This window comes from Oncorhynchus nerka, linkage group LG4 (genome assembly GCF_034236695.1).
Source record: "Oncorhynchus nerka isolate Pitt River linkage group LG4, Oner_Uvic_2.0, whole genome shotgun sequence".
Classification (NCBI taxonomy): Eukaryota; Metazoa; Chordata; class Actinopteri; order Salmoniformes; family Salmonidae; genus Oncorhynchus; species Oncorhynchus nerka.
Window position 1 is genome coordinate 57,997,949 of NC_088399.1, and position 16,881 is coordinate 58,014,829.

General features: G+C 42.9%; 1 protein-coding gene across 1 annotated transcript; it reads left to right on the forward strand.

Moving 5' to 3' along the window:
* The first annotated feature begins 787 nt into the window (after positions 1–787).
* On the forward strand, positions 788–5,284 carry LOC115128258 (riboflavin transporter 2-like). The gene is made up of 4 exons (XM_029657946.2): positions 788–858; positions 2,471–3,511; positions 3,677–3,800; positions 4,608–5,284. The coding sequence occupies exons 2-4, from the start codon at positions 2,514–2,516 to the stop codon at positions 4,815–4,817; spliced, it is 1,332 nt and encodes a 443-aa protein (XP_029513806.1). The 5' UTR covers positions 788–858; positions 2,471–2,513; the 3' UTR covers positions 4,818–5,284.
* Positions 5,285–16,881: the final 11,597 nt, after the last annotated feature.

Consider the following 16,881-nt stretch of genomic DNA (forward strand, 5'->3'; position numbering starts at 1 on the left):
GAAGAGTTATGGGAATATATGAATGCATTTGACGTGCCTTTTTAACCAGGATGGTATTTTGGCCTACATTTATCATTAATGATAATTGTTTGGGTCATTCGGTATGTATAAATGTTTCCTATGGAATTTGGTTCAGCTCTCATTTTGTTACATTCGGGACAGTTTTGCATAGTCCTTAGTGTAATTTTGTCAACATTCCAGTAGATGTCGGTATGAAGAAAGCCAAACAGGGCTTTAACTAGCTTTATTGCTTTGGTTAATCTTTCACCTGTTACTGTGGTTATGGATTGCATTTCAAGATCATCGCCAATTTAACTTTCTCTGTAAAGCAGTTTGTGAACCAAAGTGAAATGAGTGAAAAGTAATCAGGTATAACCTCAACAAAAGATCAAGAGATCAAACCATTTTTAAAACTCATTTGAAAATGTGCTCTGGAGAAATGGACGGAATTTGTGTATATCGGGAAAAACGAACATTCTAGGCCTTAGCTAGTTCTACTGTATTTCCAGCTTAGCTAGTTCCCTTGATCTCCTTAGGGAGAATTAGAGAAATGCTTAGATACAAGAATGTGTTGACTCAGCCATAAGTTGAAAAGAAACAATGAAATTCTTGGTGTTGGTGTAAACCATTACATATGTCTCAATGAAAAATGTCCCGAAATGTGCCTATTGAGGGAACTGTGGATGAAATATCAACTCAGGTGTTGAACAAACGTGTCTTGGTTGGTTGACAAAAGCACACCCACCAAGGAATGGGGCTATAATCCCCAGGTCCACTCAGAGGGATCCTTCAGTGCATAGGACTTTGGCTTCTCTGCACTGCAGAACCTCTGACTGCACTCCCTGCTGTCTACCCAACGTGAGTATATGTGCACGGATGCATGCTATCCTCTTCTTACTGTTAACTTTTTTGTTTTTTAAACGAAGTGAACAATCTGTACTCTTTATCTTTTTGGTTTACTTTGTGCACTTGCAAAAGTGTAAACTATCATTTAAATAGATGGAATATATTTTATGATTGTGATGCATGCTTTTTCATGTATGTGTAGTCTACTTAATTTTTTACCTGAAAATGTTATTTCTGCTGACAGTCTGAGACATCTGTTTCAATGTCTTGCTTTTATCTCCTCTTACTTTTAACTTCGAGGACACGCTGTAACAAAATAATTTCCTATAATTGTTTTCCATTCCTTTTTGAGTTGTTTTTGTACCAGATCAAAGACACTGCAGCAAGCTGGTTTCCTTGTTAATAAACAATCTCCTGCTCAGATGTTTTTATAGTAGTTATGCAATACTTTTACAGTATAAGTAACCAATGTTACCTTTTTGGCTGCTTCTTGGTGATATTTGAAGTAAATTAAGGAAATGTGACCGTGTCCAATTAACTTTGTCATAAAGTATACTGGGCAGGTCTTTCAGTATTGGAAGCGTCATAAAGTGATTTCCACTAAAGCATTTTTTACATAAATTTGTAACTTCACATCCGAAGCCTTGTAAGAATCTGTAATGAATTTGACATTGTCGCCTTTAGCAGAGAGCTTCAACTGATAAGAATCTTCTCCCAGATGACACTACAGGTTTAAGTGGCCAACATCTGTCATCAGTAAAATAACGTTTTACAACACACCTTCAGACAAGACGTTGTCTGGACCTTTAAGTTACAAAACCCAAATGTGTTTAAGTAAGGCCGAGATTCAATCCACAGCATTTTGTAGAGCAGCGCACTACACAGCTCTCCCTACACAGCACTCACTACACAGCTCTGTAACACCTGGGATTGAATCCTGTCTTAAAAGACTGGGAAATCATTTGGCATGTATTTTTTTACATAACCAGAAGTAGACTCTTCTCAATGAGTTGAGCCACTTAGCGCCTAAATATATTCAGCTGACTAATTAATAACTATCAGGAAAGAGTGTTTGGTATTTGCTTAGCTGAAAGGGGATTAAAATAAGGTGAAATGTGCGGGGTCTGCATCGGATGACTAACGCAATTTTATAACTTTTATGGTTAATGTATGGTAAAGGAACAATGGTTCCCACCCACCATAGGCATCAGGATGTTTACTGATGTGCCTGCATTTGAACTAATAACATCATGGTTCACCTGCATTTCAGTGGAGAAAGTAAAAACACTTTGATTCGAGTCAAGTAGACTTTTTAGATTATGGTACGAAATGTCATACCAGAGCAATCGTTGAGTAAACACAGGAAAAAGGTCACTAAGCTGGAAGGAGTATTCCTTACCAGCTGCACGGGGTGAGTGAGACTGTTTCCTTTTCAAATCGATGTGGTCGAGACGTGTGTTTGTGTCGGCCGTTGTTGTGGATTTGGCATTCTACTCTTTTTACCTCAAGGTGTTGCATCAATTCAAAGTACATTTCTGTGAGTAACAGGCAAAGTATAAATATATTCGGTGTTCATTTCATTGTATTTTATGCTGCCCTAACTCTTATTTCTATCTCATTCTAGAATCCACTTCCGAGCGCACCAGTGTTCAGTACCCAGATTCACAATGTCACTTTTCATCCATATATTGGCCTGCCTGTTTGGCATGGGCTCCTGGGTGTCTATCAACGGACTATGGGTAGAGCTGCCTCTCATCGTTCCCCAGATCCCCGAGGGTTGGTACCTGCCATCCTACCTATCCGTCCTCATCCAGATGGCCAACGTGGGGCCCCTGTTCATCACCCTCATGCACCGCTTCCGCCCCGGGGCGCTCAACGAGACAGTGGTCATCTATGTGATCATCTCCCTGGGCATGGTGGCCAGCTTTCTCCTGGCCTTCTTCTGGAAGGAGACGCTGCTGGTGGCGGGCGTCCCTCGCAGCGTGGCCCTCCTCCTCCTTACCTTCCTCCTCTCCACTGTGGACTGCACCTCCTCTGTCACCTTCCTGCCCTTTATGATGCGTCTGAAACCCCAGTACCTCACCACCTACTATGTAGGGGAGGGTGTCAGTGGCCTGCTACCCGCCCTGGTAGCCCTGATCCAGGGGGTGGGGGTGGTCCACTGTAACAACTGCACTCTGATGATAAATGACACTGGCTCAGTCAGTCTTAGCTACGAACTTCAGGCTCACTACCAGCCGGCCAACTTCTCAGCTGGGGTGTTCTTCTTCTTCCTCAGTGCCATGATGTTGGTGTGCCTGGGAGCCTTCATCCTTCTGAACTACCACCCTGCCGTGGCCCGGGAACGCCCAAATGCTCGCTACCCCAACGGGGTCCTGGAGAAAGGCGAGGCAGCTCAGATGAACCCCACAGAGCAGAAGGCCATGATCAAACAGTCTGATATCAAGCCCAAAAGCTGCTTTGGGACCGGGACGTACAGCCGGATACAGGTGCTGTACATGTTCTTCATCCTGGCCTGGGTCAACGGACTGACTAACGTTGTGCTTCCCTCAGTGCAGTCCTACTCTTGTCTGCCCTATGGAAACAGTGCCTACCACTTATCGGCCACCATGGCTGCGGTGTCCAACCCTCTAGCCTGCTTCATTGCCATGTTTTTCCCAACAAGGTCAGTTTTGTTCAAATGCATTTCCAATAAATAGGAATGAATCGTTATTTAATTTACTCATTATCAACTTAATATTTGTAGGCTTATTTTATGGCCAACAAAATGGGACTTTTATTAAACTGCACCCCCATTGATAATGATAATGTTACTGTCATCCTGTCACAGGTCCTTATTGCTGTTGGGGGCTCTCACTTTGTTTGGCAGTGGGATTGGAGCCTACATTATAGGCATGGCAGTGCTGAGTCCATGTCCTCTGCTGGTCAATGAAACCTCAGGAACCTTCCTCATTGTATGTTTCCACAACATAAATTCATAATGTACAGTGTGGTTGGAAATTATTGACACCCTTGATAAAGATGCACAGTAGACTATAAAATAAATAATTAAAATACTTAGCTACTGTATATTGTAGACAAAAAAAAGGGTCAAAGATCATACCCCCAAGACATGCTAACCTCCCCCTCTAACTTTCTCATTGACTATTCACAATTCATTCTTATCAGTAATCATGGTAGCATCCACATTAATGTAGAAGTGTTTAGAAACATATTCTATTCATATGTACAATTAGTGACTCCAAAATGATGCAGTACATTATTTACCATGCATTTATATTGGGCACAAATTAATCTGAAACACAACCAAAGCTAACTGCAAATAGATCCAACAAGTTTGTATAGTCACAAACTTGATGTAGTCATTGCGTGCTAGAGACATGGGACCAAATACGGAACTTTTGACTACTTTATGTAAAAGAATCTTTAGGGATGTCAATAGTTCTGACAACTACCTTTTTGAGAAAAATATATGTTACTAGTTAAACAAAATCTCTTTCTCTGAGCAATTGTATAAGAATATAATTTCCCCTTTAAAAAAAAAAGTTAGCTCAGTATGTGGATTATTTATTTTATAAAGTCATTATTGCTCATCTTTATCAAGGGTGTCAATAATTTCAGAACCCACTGTAGTTCTATGCTACAGATGAAAGCATAACATAGAGGACTACATCTCATAGAAATAATTATTACACATACAGTATATGGTAAACATTACAATGGATTGAATAAGTACATTTTATACTTGTCCCTTATCTCAGGTGGGCTCCTGGATCTTCTTCATCCTCACTTTGTCCTATGTTAAGGTGATCATTGGTGTTATCCTCCGTGATGAGGGCCACAGTGCCCTCGTGTGGTGTGGAGCAGTGGTGCAGTTGGGGTCCTTCATGGGTGCAGTCACCATGTTTCCCTTGGTCAGTGTGTATAGTTTATTTTTATCAGGAGACCCATGTAATACAAAGTGCCCTTAAATTATGCTAAACAACGATGAACCAGGCATATTCTGAGAAACATATTTGATTAATTCTTCCGAAGCATGTGTACTTCATTAGTAAAAATGCAATTGAACAACTAACTAGTGAGGTGAACAGAATTCAACCAACTCGTGGGAGTAAAGTAAGGTATACCCTATATAAGGTTCAGGGTGATTTACTATTTGGACAACACCCTCCAAGTATCTTGTCATGTGACATTGGTGCTATTGATAAGCTACTGTCAGAGCCTCTTTTCACTTTACACTAGCAGCTTGTGGATGGTAAAATTAGGGACTTTTGTCAGTGCATGCAAATAATACCAGGCAGCGAATAAGCACCTTTTAGAGAGTAGCGCATACCAGGTAGATAGAAAGAACATTCAGCTCTCCGGAAGATAAAAGCCTAGTGTTTTTGTAGCATAAAAAAACTGTAGCATTTTTGTTGAATAAATGGACTTGTGATTAGCTATGTCAACTTGTGGTTGCCCCAATCTAATGTTGACAGATCAATGTCTGACAGTTTGGACTTCACAAGAGTTATGTGGAGTCTTGAATGGACCATTCTCACTGTGGAGAATCTTTCATAGGAATTCAGTGATTTATGTAGCAATTTTAACATTTGGTCCTTTATTATTTACTCATTTGGTCATTTATTTGGTCATTTGTTTACTCGGCTCCCGAGTGGCGCAGCGGTCTAAGGCACTGCATCTCAGTGCAACAGGCATCACTACAGTCCTTGGTTCGAATCCAGGCTGTATCACATCCGGACGTGATTGGGAGTCCCATAGGGCAGCGCACAATTAGCCCAGCGTTGTCTGGGTTTGGCCGGGGTAGGCAGTCAATTTTCTTGCAATTCTTTACATTTTTCCATGTCTAATGTGTATTCATGTGATATTTGAGTGACTCAAAAATTACTATCCATTGGCAAAAAAAATGGGAAAAAATCAAATATAAGTTAGCTGACAAAAAAACAAAACAAAAATGTTTGGAGGGGGGCACCCCAACTGCTGATTTAGCAGACGCTCTTATCCAGAGCGACTTAGTCAGTGCATTTAACTTGAGGTAGTTCGGTAAGACCCATGACAGTCGTAAGAAAAACCTCCCTAAATAAACCGTCTATCAGCCAAATCCGTGCTAGTAAGAAAGACAAGGGTGTTAGTTTAGTTTTTCTGACTAAACATCATGCCTGGTTGTATGATTCAGATAAATGATTTTCAACCTGATTTTAATTTAGAAATCACATGTTTATTCTTATACTGTACAAGTAATTTAAGTATATTGACAAAACAAAGTTTTATTGTCACATACACCAGATAGGTGTAGCGTAATGTGGTGTTTTACAGGGTCAGCAACCATTGAGCAAATTAGAGTTAAGTGCCTTGGCCAAGGGCACATCAACAGATTTTTCACATTGTTAGAGTATTCGAACCAGCGACCTTTTGGTTATTGGCGCAATGCTCTAACCACTAGACTATACCGCCCTGTATTGTAGTATACTGTAAACCTATTACAGTTAATTAATATATTGCAGTAGCTTTAAGTGTTTAGAATGTATTTGACAGGTGATAGCAACAAACTTTACATATTCAAGCACAGTCAACTAAAATGTTTAGGCTATACAGAACCATAAAAGGCCACAAAGTTCATTATTCAAAAATAAGAATATTCTCAGCTATATTTTAGATCACAATCAAAAGTAGCCTAATTACCGCCTTTTCTCTATTCAACTTGTTTAGAACAGGCAAACAGTTTTGCTTGAGTAACTAGGTCAAATATTATATGCAGTACAATGAATTGTACAAGTTATAGCAAGATACTAAACATATTCAAGTGTAGTCAACTAAACTGTTACGGCGCCATAAAATGTCACGAAGTCCATTATTCTAAACGAAAAACCATCTCGGTTCTTGACATTTTCTAGTGAACATCAAAAGGCTAGAGTAGACTATTGCCACCTATACTATTAAATGTTAGATTTTTCACAGACATACCGCATTTCTTGAGTAAACAGGTACCGTATTGGATGTGCTAGGCTGGCAGCAGATAGCATGATCACACGCACAGGAACAACTAAACTGTTTAAAAGGTTTTCTGTATAATATGACTTTAAGACCAGTAAAATGGTTGTAGGGTGGTAACACACGTACAACCATATTAGTTATGCGGACAGTTCTATAGGCACACCTTTTGGTTGGGTGCATCTCATCTTTCCCTGGCCCTGATTTCTTTACAGCAAATATAATACTCATGTTGCACCACCACATCACTATAATAAGGAAATTCACAATCTAATCAATTTCTAAGAAACTCTTTGCCAGAGCAGTTGGCAATACTATAACCCACACAGCCACATTGCACACCTCTGTAAACCTGTACATTTTCAGCGATGGGTAGATTGTGGGGCGTGTCAATTCATTGGTCCCCCTATAAGCTAATAGCCAAACATAAATGCCCTAGTTCTAAATGAGTTGGGAAATGAGAGGAAGGCTATGAAAGACTGACAGTATTGCATTGCGAGGAAGATGGAAAGATTTCAATTGAGGATGTCCAATGTTCTCTTTGCTGTAATGGAGATACACAGATGTTTTGTGATTTACTGGAACTCCAACAAGAACGGTGACAATATCAACGGTTGAAAAAAGGGCTCCATAGGCAAACTTGGTTGTGGCATTTTCCTGTGCTGATAATTGTCAAATTATTGTCATTTGTCAGATTATCAAATTGCTGGGTTACAAACTCCATGTCTTCAGGTTATGTTAGCAGTCTGAAAGAATAGGTTAGCCATCTGTCACTTTCATTCTGTAGCTTAACAGACTTTCTGTTGAGATGAATAAAATACCCGATAACATTAAATAGCTGAGGGAAATAGCTGAGGGATGGAGCTGGAGAAATGTAACCACTCTCAAATGTATTGTCAGAGCTACAGGCAAAATGAATCTTATATTTTGGGTTCTGATAGGGAATGAGAGTTTGAGTTATATTCTTTCAGAATCAATGGGTATATAACATAATTTAAAGTAAAAAAATGTATGTACCAATCACAGATTTTTCTGCATACACTCATTTCTTAAAATATCAGAAAATGTGATTTACACACCAGTGTGTTTAAAAATATATATATATATATATATCTTCCAAAAATAAAGGTATAATAAAAATAATATGTATTTAATTTGTTACATTCACTGCTAAAATGGACTAAATTTGACTACAAAGATGTGGTCCTTAAGCTCATGGTGGTCCTCAAGCTTTTAACTGTGATATGGTGGTCCTCGGAACGGAAAAGGTTGGTAACTGCTGGTCTACACAAATTAATAAAGTTATGTTAATCCCAACATTTCATTCAAAATATAAAGGTATAATGATTTATGCATCACATTGTTGCTGTGGATTTTCCTTGTACACACAATTTACAGTACAATATGTGAGTGGCAGACCACATGTAACAACACCTGCACAGGATCGGTACATCTGAACATCACACCTGCGGGACAGGTAAAGGATGGCAACAACAACTGCCCAAGTTACACCAGGAACGCACAATCTCTCCATCAGTGCTCAGACTGTCTGCAATAGGCTGAGAGCGGCTGGACTGAGGGCTTGTAGGCCTGTTGTAAGGCAGGTCCTCACCAGATATCACCGGCAACAACGTCGCTGGTTATACGCTGTACCGGCAGGATAGAACAGCAGCGTCTGGTAAGACAAGGGGCAGCAGGCTATGTATTTTTGTAAATAACAGCTGATGCACAATATCTAAGGAAGTCTCAAGCTGTTGCTCACCTGAGGTACAGTACAACTAAATCTCATGATAAACCGTAGACCACACTATCTACCTAGAGAGCTTTCATCTGTATTCTTTGTAGCTGTTTACGTACCACCACAGTCAGAGGCCGGCACTAAGACAGCATTGAATGAGCTGTATTCCGCCATAAGCAAGTGTGACAGGTTAAAGGACATATTCATAGCCTGTTATATATTAAAAAGTATTAGTAAATTCATAGTATGTGAGGATCTTAAAACATCTAAGGTTAAAAAGATGCATTCAGTATTAGTTGATAGAGATTGATAACATTCATATAATTGTGTTAAAGTTAAAATCTGTCAAAGGGTACGAATTGTGAGAGTAATGTGTAAACGTTATATTGATTACTTTATTTTGTAGTGCCTAAAAGTGTTAATCTGTGATCTACGAAATGTTCTTAATCTATGAGCCGGAGATCGATTGCTCTGGTCTCCACCCATATTCCTGGGGGAAATTTGCGGTCTTTTCTCATTGAACTAAATGTTGACTTGAGAATACAACACCGTATCACTCTCGTGATTATTTCTCCCCTGTTTTCAGGGGCGTAACACAAACAGGACAACGCCCACCCGTAGTTGGCCAGAAAACTCTGGACCACCTTTACAACACACAGAGACGCAAACAAAGCTCACCCTCCTGATTCCTGCTTACAACCAAAAATTAAAGCAGGAAGCACCAGTAACTAAATCAATTTTAAAAAGTGGTCAGATGAAGCAGATGCTAAACGACAGGACTGTTTTGCTAGCACAGACTGGAATATGTTCTGGGATTCATCCAATGGCATTGAGGAGTACACCACATCAGTCACTAGCTTTATCAAGTGCATCGATGATGTCGTCCCCACAATGACCGTACGTACTGACCCCAACAAGAAGCACATGCATGAGAGCACCAGCTGTTCTGGAAGGCTGTGATCACGCTCTCCGCAGCCAATGTAAGATCTTTAAAACAGGTCGACATTCGCAGGGCCAGACAGATTACTAGGATGTGTACTGCGAGCATGCAGCTGACAAGTGTCTTCACTGACATTTTCAGCCTCTCCCTGTCCAAGTCTGTAATACCAACATGTTTTAAGCAGACCACCATAGTGCCTGTGTCCAAGAACACTAAGGTAACCTGCCGAAACAACTACCAATCCGTAGCACTCGCGTCTGCAGACATCAAGTGCTTTGAAAGGCTGGTCATGGCTCACATCTACACCATTATCCCAGAAACCCTAGATCCACTCCAATTTTCATACTGCCCCAACAGATCCACAGATGATGCAATCTCTATTGCACTCCACACTGCCCTTTCCCACTTGGACAAAAGGAACACCTATGTGAGAATGTGAGACACTGCTAGCTAGCCAACAGCTAGCCAACGTCTACCGAATAGAACTTCCTCACTCAACAACCCGGTCGCATTCCGCTTCGCTCCACAGGTAGTGTCACATTTTCATTTCATTTCATTACAGTACAACGGTTTGATTTGTTTGATCGTAGCTAGCTACATAGCTAGCTACATAGCCGACTGTGTATCAAAGATAATTGTGTAGTCTAGAGCGATTTTCTAGGTTAGCTAGCCAGCTATTGTCGTTCTTTTAACGCAACGTAACGTAATCAACACTGCCAGCTAGCCCCAGAATAGCAGCACTGTAGAAACGATTACACTCAACGGAACGACTTGATTAGTGTAGTGTCAACAACGCAGCCACTGCCAGCTAGCCTACAAAGTCAACAACGCAGCCACTGCCAGCTAGCCTACTTCAGCAGTACTGTATCATTTTAATCATTTTAGTCAATAAGATTCTTGCTACGTAAGCTTAACTTTCTGAACATTCGAGACGTGTAGTCCACTTGTCATTCCAATCTCCTTTGCATTAGCGTAGCCTCTTCTGTAGCCTGTCAACTATGTGTCTGTCTATCCCTGTTCTCTCCTCTCTGCACAGACCATACAAACGCTCCACACCGCGTGGCCGCGGCCACCCTAATCTGGTGGTCCCAGCGCGCACGACCCACGTGGAGTTCCAGGTCTCCGGTAGCCTCTGGAACTGCCGATCTGCGGCCAACAAGGCAGAGTTCATCTCAGCCTATGCCTCCCTCCAGTCCCTCGACTTCTTGGCACTGACGGAAACATGGATCACCACAGACAACACTGCTACTCCTACTGCTCTCTCTTCGTCTGCCCACGTGTTCTCGCACACCCCGAGAGCTTCTGGTCAGCGGGGTGGTGGCACCGGGATCCTCATCTCTCCCAAGTGGTCATTCTCTTTTCTCCCCTTACCCATCTGTCTATCGCCTCCTTTGAATTCCATGCTGTCACAGTTACCAGCCCTTTCAAGCTTAACATCCTTATCATTTATCGCCCTCCAGGTTCCCTCGGAGAGTTCATCAATGAGCTTGATGCCTTGATAAGCTCCTTTCCTGAGGACGGCTCACCTCTCACAGTTCTGGGCGACTTTAACCTCCCCACGTCTACCTTTGACTCATTCCTCTCTGCCTCCTTCTTTCCACTCCTCTCCTCTTTGACCTCACCCTCTCACCTTCCCCCTACTCACAAGGCAGGCAATACGCTCGACCTCATCTTTACTAGATGCTGTTCTTCCACTAACCTCATTGCAACTCCCCTCCAAGTCTCCGACCACTACCTTGTATCCTTTTCCCTCTCGCTCTCATCCAACACTTCCCACACTGCCCCTACTCGGATGGTATCGCGCCGTCCCAACCTTCGCTCTCTCTCCCCCGCTACTCTCTCCTCTTCCATCCTATCATCCCTTCCCTCTGCTCAAACCTTCTCCAACCTATCTCCTGATTCTGCCTCCTCAACCCTCCTCTCCTCCCTTTCTGCATCCTTTGACTCTCTATGTACCCTATCCTCCAGGCCGGCTCGGTCCTCCCCTCCCGCTCCGTGGCTCGACGACTCATTGCGAGCTCACAGAACAAGGCTCCGGGCAGCCGAGCGGAAATGGAGGAAAACTCGCCTCCCTGCGGACCTGGCATCCTTTCACTCCCTCCTCTCTACATTTTCCTCTTCTGTCTCTGCTGCTAAAGCCACTTTCTTCCACTCTAAATTCCAAGCATCTGCCTCTAACCCTAGGAAGCTCTTTGCCACCTTCTCCTCCCTCCTGAATCCTCCTCCCCCTCCCCCCCCCCCTCCCTCTCTGCAGATGACTTCGTCAACCATTTTGAAAAGAAGGTCGACGACATCCGATCCTCGTTTGCTAAGTCAAACGGCACCGCTGGTTCTGCTCACACTGCCCTACCCTGTGCTCTGACCTCTTTCTCCCCTCTCTCCAGATGAAATCTCGCGTCTTGTGACGGCTGGCCGCCCAACAACCTGCCCGCTTGACCCTATCCCCTCCTCTCTTCTCCAGACCATTTCCGGAGACATTCTCCCTTACCTCACCTCGCTCATCAACTCATCCCTGACCGCTGGCTACGTCCCTTCCGTCTTCAAGAGAGCGAGAGTTGCACCCCTTCTGAAAAAACCTACACTCGATCCCTCCGATGTCAACAACTACAGACCAGTATCCCTTCTTTCTTTTCTCTCCAAAACTCTTGAACGTGCCGTCCTTGGCCAGCTCTCCCGCTATCTCTCTCAGAATGACCTTCTTGATCCAAATCAGTCAGGTTTCAAGACTAGTCATTCAACTGAGACGGCTCTTCTCTGTATCACGGAGGCGCTCTGCACTGCTAAAGCTAACTCTCTCTCCTCTGCTCTCATCCTTCTAGACCTATCGGCTGCCTTCGATACTGTGAACCATCAGATCCTCCCCTCCACCCTCTCCGAGTTGGGCATCTCCGGCGCGGCCCACGCTTGGATTGCGTCCTACCTGACAGGTCGCTCCTACCAGGTGGCGTGGCGAGAATCTGTCTCCTCACCACGCGCTCTCACCACTGGCGTCCCCCAGGGCTCTGTTCTAGGCCCTCTCCTATTCTCGCTATACACCAAGTCACTTGGCTCTGTCATAACCTCACATGGTCTCTCCTATCATTGCTATGCAGACGACACACAATTAATCTTCTCCTTTCCCCCTTCTGATGACCAGGTGGCGAATCGCATCTCTGCATGTCTGGCAGACATATCAGTGTGGATGACGGATCACCACCTCAAGCTGAACCTCGGCAAGACGGAGCTGCTCTTCCTCCCGGGGAAGGACTGCCCGTTCCATGATCTCGCCATCACGGTTTACAACTCCATTGTGTCCTCCTCCCAGAGCGCTAAGAACCTTGGCGTGATCCTGGACAACACCCTGTCGTTCTCAACTAACATCAAGGCGGTGGCACGTTCCTGTAGGTTCATGCTCTACAACATCCGCAGAGTACGACCCTGCCTCACACAGGAAGCGGCGCAGGTCCTAATCCAGGCACTTGTCATCTCCCGTCTGGATTACTGCAACTCGCTGTTGGCTGGGCTCCCTGCCTGTGCCATTAAACCCCTACAACTCATCCAGAACGCCGCAGCCCGTCTGGTGTTCAACCTTCCCAAGTTCTCTCACGTCACCCCGCTCCTCCGCTCCCCTCCACTGGCTTCCAGTTGAAGCTCGCATCCGCTACAAGACCATGGTGCTTGCCTACGGAGCTGTGAGGGGAACGGCACCTCAGTACCTCCAGGCTCTGATCAGGCCCTACACCCAAACAAGGGCACTGCGTTCATCCACCTCTGGCCTGCTCGCCTCCCTACCACTGAGGAAGTACAGTTCCCGCTCAGCCCAGTCAAAACTGTTCGCTGCTCTGGCCCCCCAATGGTGGAACAAACTCCCTCACGACGCCAGGACAGCGGAGTCAATCACCACCTTCCGGAGACACCTGAAACCCCACCTCTTTAAGGAATACCTAGGATAGGATAAAGTAATCCTTCTCACCCCCCCTTAAAAGATTTAGATGCACTATTGTAAAGTGGCTGTTCCACTGGATGTCATAAGGTGAACGCACCAATTTGTAAGTCGCTCTGGATAAGAGCGTCTGCTAAATGACTTAAATGTAAATGTAATGCTATTCATTGACTATAGCTCAGCGTTCAACACCATTGTGCCCACAAAGCTCATCACTAAGCTAAGGACTCTGGGACTACACACCTCTCTGCAACTGGATCCTGGACTTCTTAACTGGCCGCCCCCAGGTGGTAAGTGTAGGTAACAACACATCCGCCACACTGATCCTCAACACAGGGGCCCCTCAGGGGTGCGTGCTCAGTCCCCTGTACTCCCTGTTCACTCATGACTGCGCGGCCAGGCACGACTCCAACACCATCATTAAGTTTGCCGATGACACAACAGTGGTAGGCCTGATCAACGACGAGACAGGAGTTCAGAGACCTGGCCATGTGGTGCCAGGACAACAACCTCTCCCTTAATGTGATCAAGACGAAGGAGATCATTGTGGACTTCAGGAAAAAGCGGACCGAGCACGCCCCTATTCCCATCGACGGGGCTGTGGTGGAGCGGGTTGTGAGTTTCAAGTTCAATCACCAACAAACTAACATGGTCCAATCACACCAAGACAGTCGTGAAGAGGGCACGACAAAACCTATTCCTCCCAGGAGACTGAAAAGATTTGTCATGGGTCCCCAGATCCTCAAAAGGTTCTACAGCGGCACCATCGAGAGCATCCTGACTGGTTGCATCACTGCCTGGTATGGCAACTGCTTGGCCTCTGACTGCAAGACACTACATCAGTACATCACTGGGGCCAAGCTCCATGCCATCTAGGATCTCTATACCAGGCGGTGTCAGAGGAAGGCCCTAAAAATCATAGACTTTACCGGAGCCCCAAGTCTAGGTCCAAGGCTTCTAAACAGCTTCTACCCCCAAGCCATAAGACTCCTTAACATCTAATCAAATGGCTACCCAGACTATTTGCATTGCCCCTCCCCCTCTTTTACACCGCTGCTACTCTGTTATCTATGCATAGTCACTTTAATAACTCTACCCACATGTACATATTACCTCAACTAACTGGTGCCCCAGTACATTGACTCTGTACCGGTACCCCCCTATATAGTCTCGCTATTGTTATTTTACTGCTGCTCTTTAATTACTTGTTACTTTTATTTCTTATCAGTATTTTTTATTTAATTTTTTTAAACTGCATTGTTGGTTAGGGGCTCGTAAGTAAGCATTTCATTGTAAGGTCAACATCTGTTGTATTCGGCACATGTGACTAATAAAATTAGATTTGATTTGATCTAAAACAGCACTGAACACCACTGAATTCTATGTACACTAATCTTCCTTCCTTGCCATGGGTTGAAAAACATAATGTGTCAATTTCCTGAATGAATCAAACCACCGTTTTCTGTCTTTCGTGCATAAAGGCCCTCCAACCCAGTTTTTATGATTCATCAATACTTTCCTAAACCTAAATCTACAAGATCAGAGTATTTTTAAATCTACCAATTGGTGCTGAAACAGAGACGAGTAGGCTGTGCATAGCCTATATTTAAAGATGTCTCTTTCATTGATCCCTAATATTCTGGACCCATTCTCTTTATATCTAGTGAGTCTGTTGATAAAATTAGAACTAAAAGGTACAGCATATTTAAAGGGATGGCTTCATTTCAGATTACAAACGCTATTCAATCAAAATTCCACATCTGCTGGCCAGCAAATGGGAGGTTTGTCAGCGGTTGCATTCAATTTATTCAGAGCACGAATAATAGCTACACCTGCAGAGTGCCTTACATGTCTGAATAAGATAAGTCTGAATACCAAATACTGAGAGGAAAGGTGTAATTGCCAAGTCAGAATTGGACACATTTTGCATAGCAGGAAGGGTTTGGTGAAAGTCGTAGTGGAAGAGATTTAAATGGAAGCAGCATATTTGTTCCATATTATGTATTCTGCAATTTTTTTAAGATTTCTTATGCTTTTCAAATGCTTACCATGGGCTGGATTCAATACGTATCGCGGAAGTATCTCAGAAGCTCAGCAGTATAGCTCGATTGAAATGTAAAATCAACATTCCCTAATACAACAGACAAGGCCTGGGTTCAAATATTTGAGTATTTTCAAACACACAGCCCAAAACAAGTACTTTTCTTTGAATGACTATTTGTAAAAACTAAGTAGACTACCAAATTATATTTGACAGTATGTTCAAATACCTATTTAAAATACCTGGGTTAAAATGCATTGGAGTGTATTTGAGTCGGTGTATTTGAGTTTTTCAAATACTTCCCGATTTGTATTTCAAAATACATACAAATATTCAACTACTTGTCTTTTCAAATGAAATAATTCTGAACACTTACTTTGAATGTATTTGAAAGTAATTGAGGTATTTGAACCCAGGTCTGCACCAGTAACGAGTCATGCCTGACAGAGAGAAGCTGGCCACTGGAGGTCAGTATACACCATACTAACACCTTTTCACATAGGAGACATTGGACTTTTAATCTCATTCAACATCTGTTTATTCTTCTGTTTATTTCCTAACATCTTACAGTAGCCGGAGATAATACAATAGCTGCCAGTTGAGGACTTGTGAGGTGTCTGTTTCTCAAACTGGACACTGTAATGTACTTGTCCTCTTGCTCAGTTGTGCACCAGGGCCTCCCACTCCTCTTTCTATTCTGGTTAGGGCCAGCTTGCACTGTTCTGTGACGGGAGTAGTACACAGCGATGTACGAGATCTTCACTTTCTTGGCAATTTCTCGCAATGAATAGCCTTCATTTCTCAGAACAAGAATAGACTGACATATTTCAGAAGAAAGGTCTTTGTTTCTGGCCATTTTGAGCCTGTAATTGAATCCACAAATGCTGATGCTCCAGATATTCAACTAGTCTAAAGAAGGTCACTTGTATTGCTTTTTTAATCAAGACAACAGTTTCCAGCTGTGTTAACATAATTGCAAAAAGGGTTTTCTGATGATCAATTAGCCTTTTAAAATGATACACTTGGATTAGCTAACACAATGTGCCATTGGAACACAGGAGTGATGGTTGCTGATAATGGTCCTCTTTACGCCTATGTAGATATTCCATAAAAAATCAGCCGTTTCCAGCTACAATAGTAATTTGTAGTATTAACAATATCTACACTGTATTTCTGATCAATTTGATGTTTTTATGGGGGAAAAAATGTGCTTTTCTTTCAAAAACAAGAACATTTCTAAGTGTCCCCAAACTGTTGAATGGTAGTGTATATGTCTGTCTGTGTGTATATCTATATAATGTATTACTACATTTAACTGAGTGTATTATTAATTAACTAAATATAACTCTCTAAAATCTAAACTACATGAATGTAATATTCAATATAAATAATTGAGACAACTG

Coding starts and splice junctions, on each gene's coding strand:
- LOC115128258 (XM_029657946.2), top strand. CDS start 2,514: ATGTCACTTTTCATCCATATATTGGCCTGCCTGTTTGGCATGGGCTCC. Junction 3,512..3,676: donor GCCATGTTTTTCCCAACAAG/GTCAGTTTTGTT, acceptor ATCCTGTCACAG/GTCCTTATTGCTGTTGGGGG. Junction 3,801..4,607: donor CCTCAGGAACCTTCCTCATT/GTATGTTTCCAC, acceptor CCCTTATCTCAG/GTGGGCTCCTGGATCTTCTT.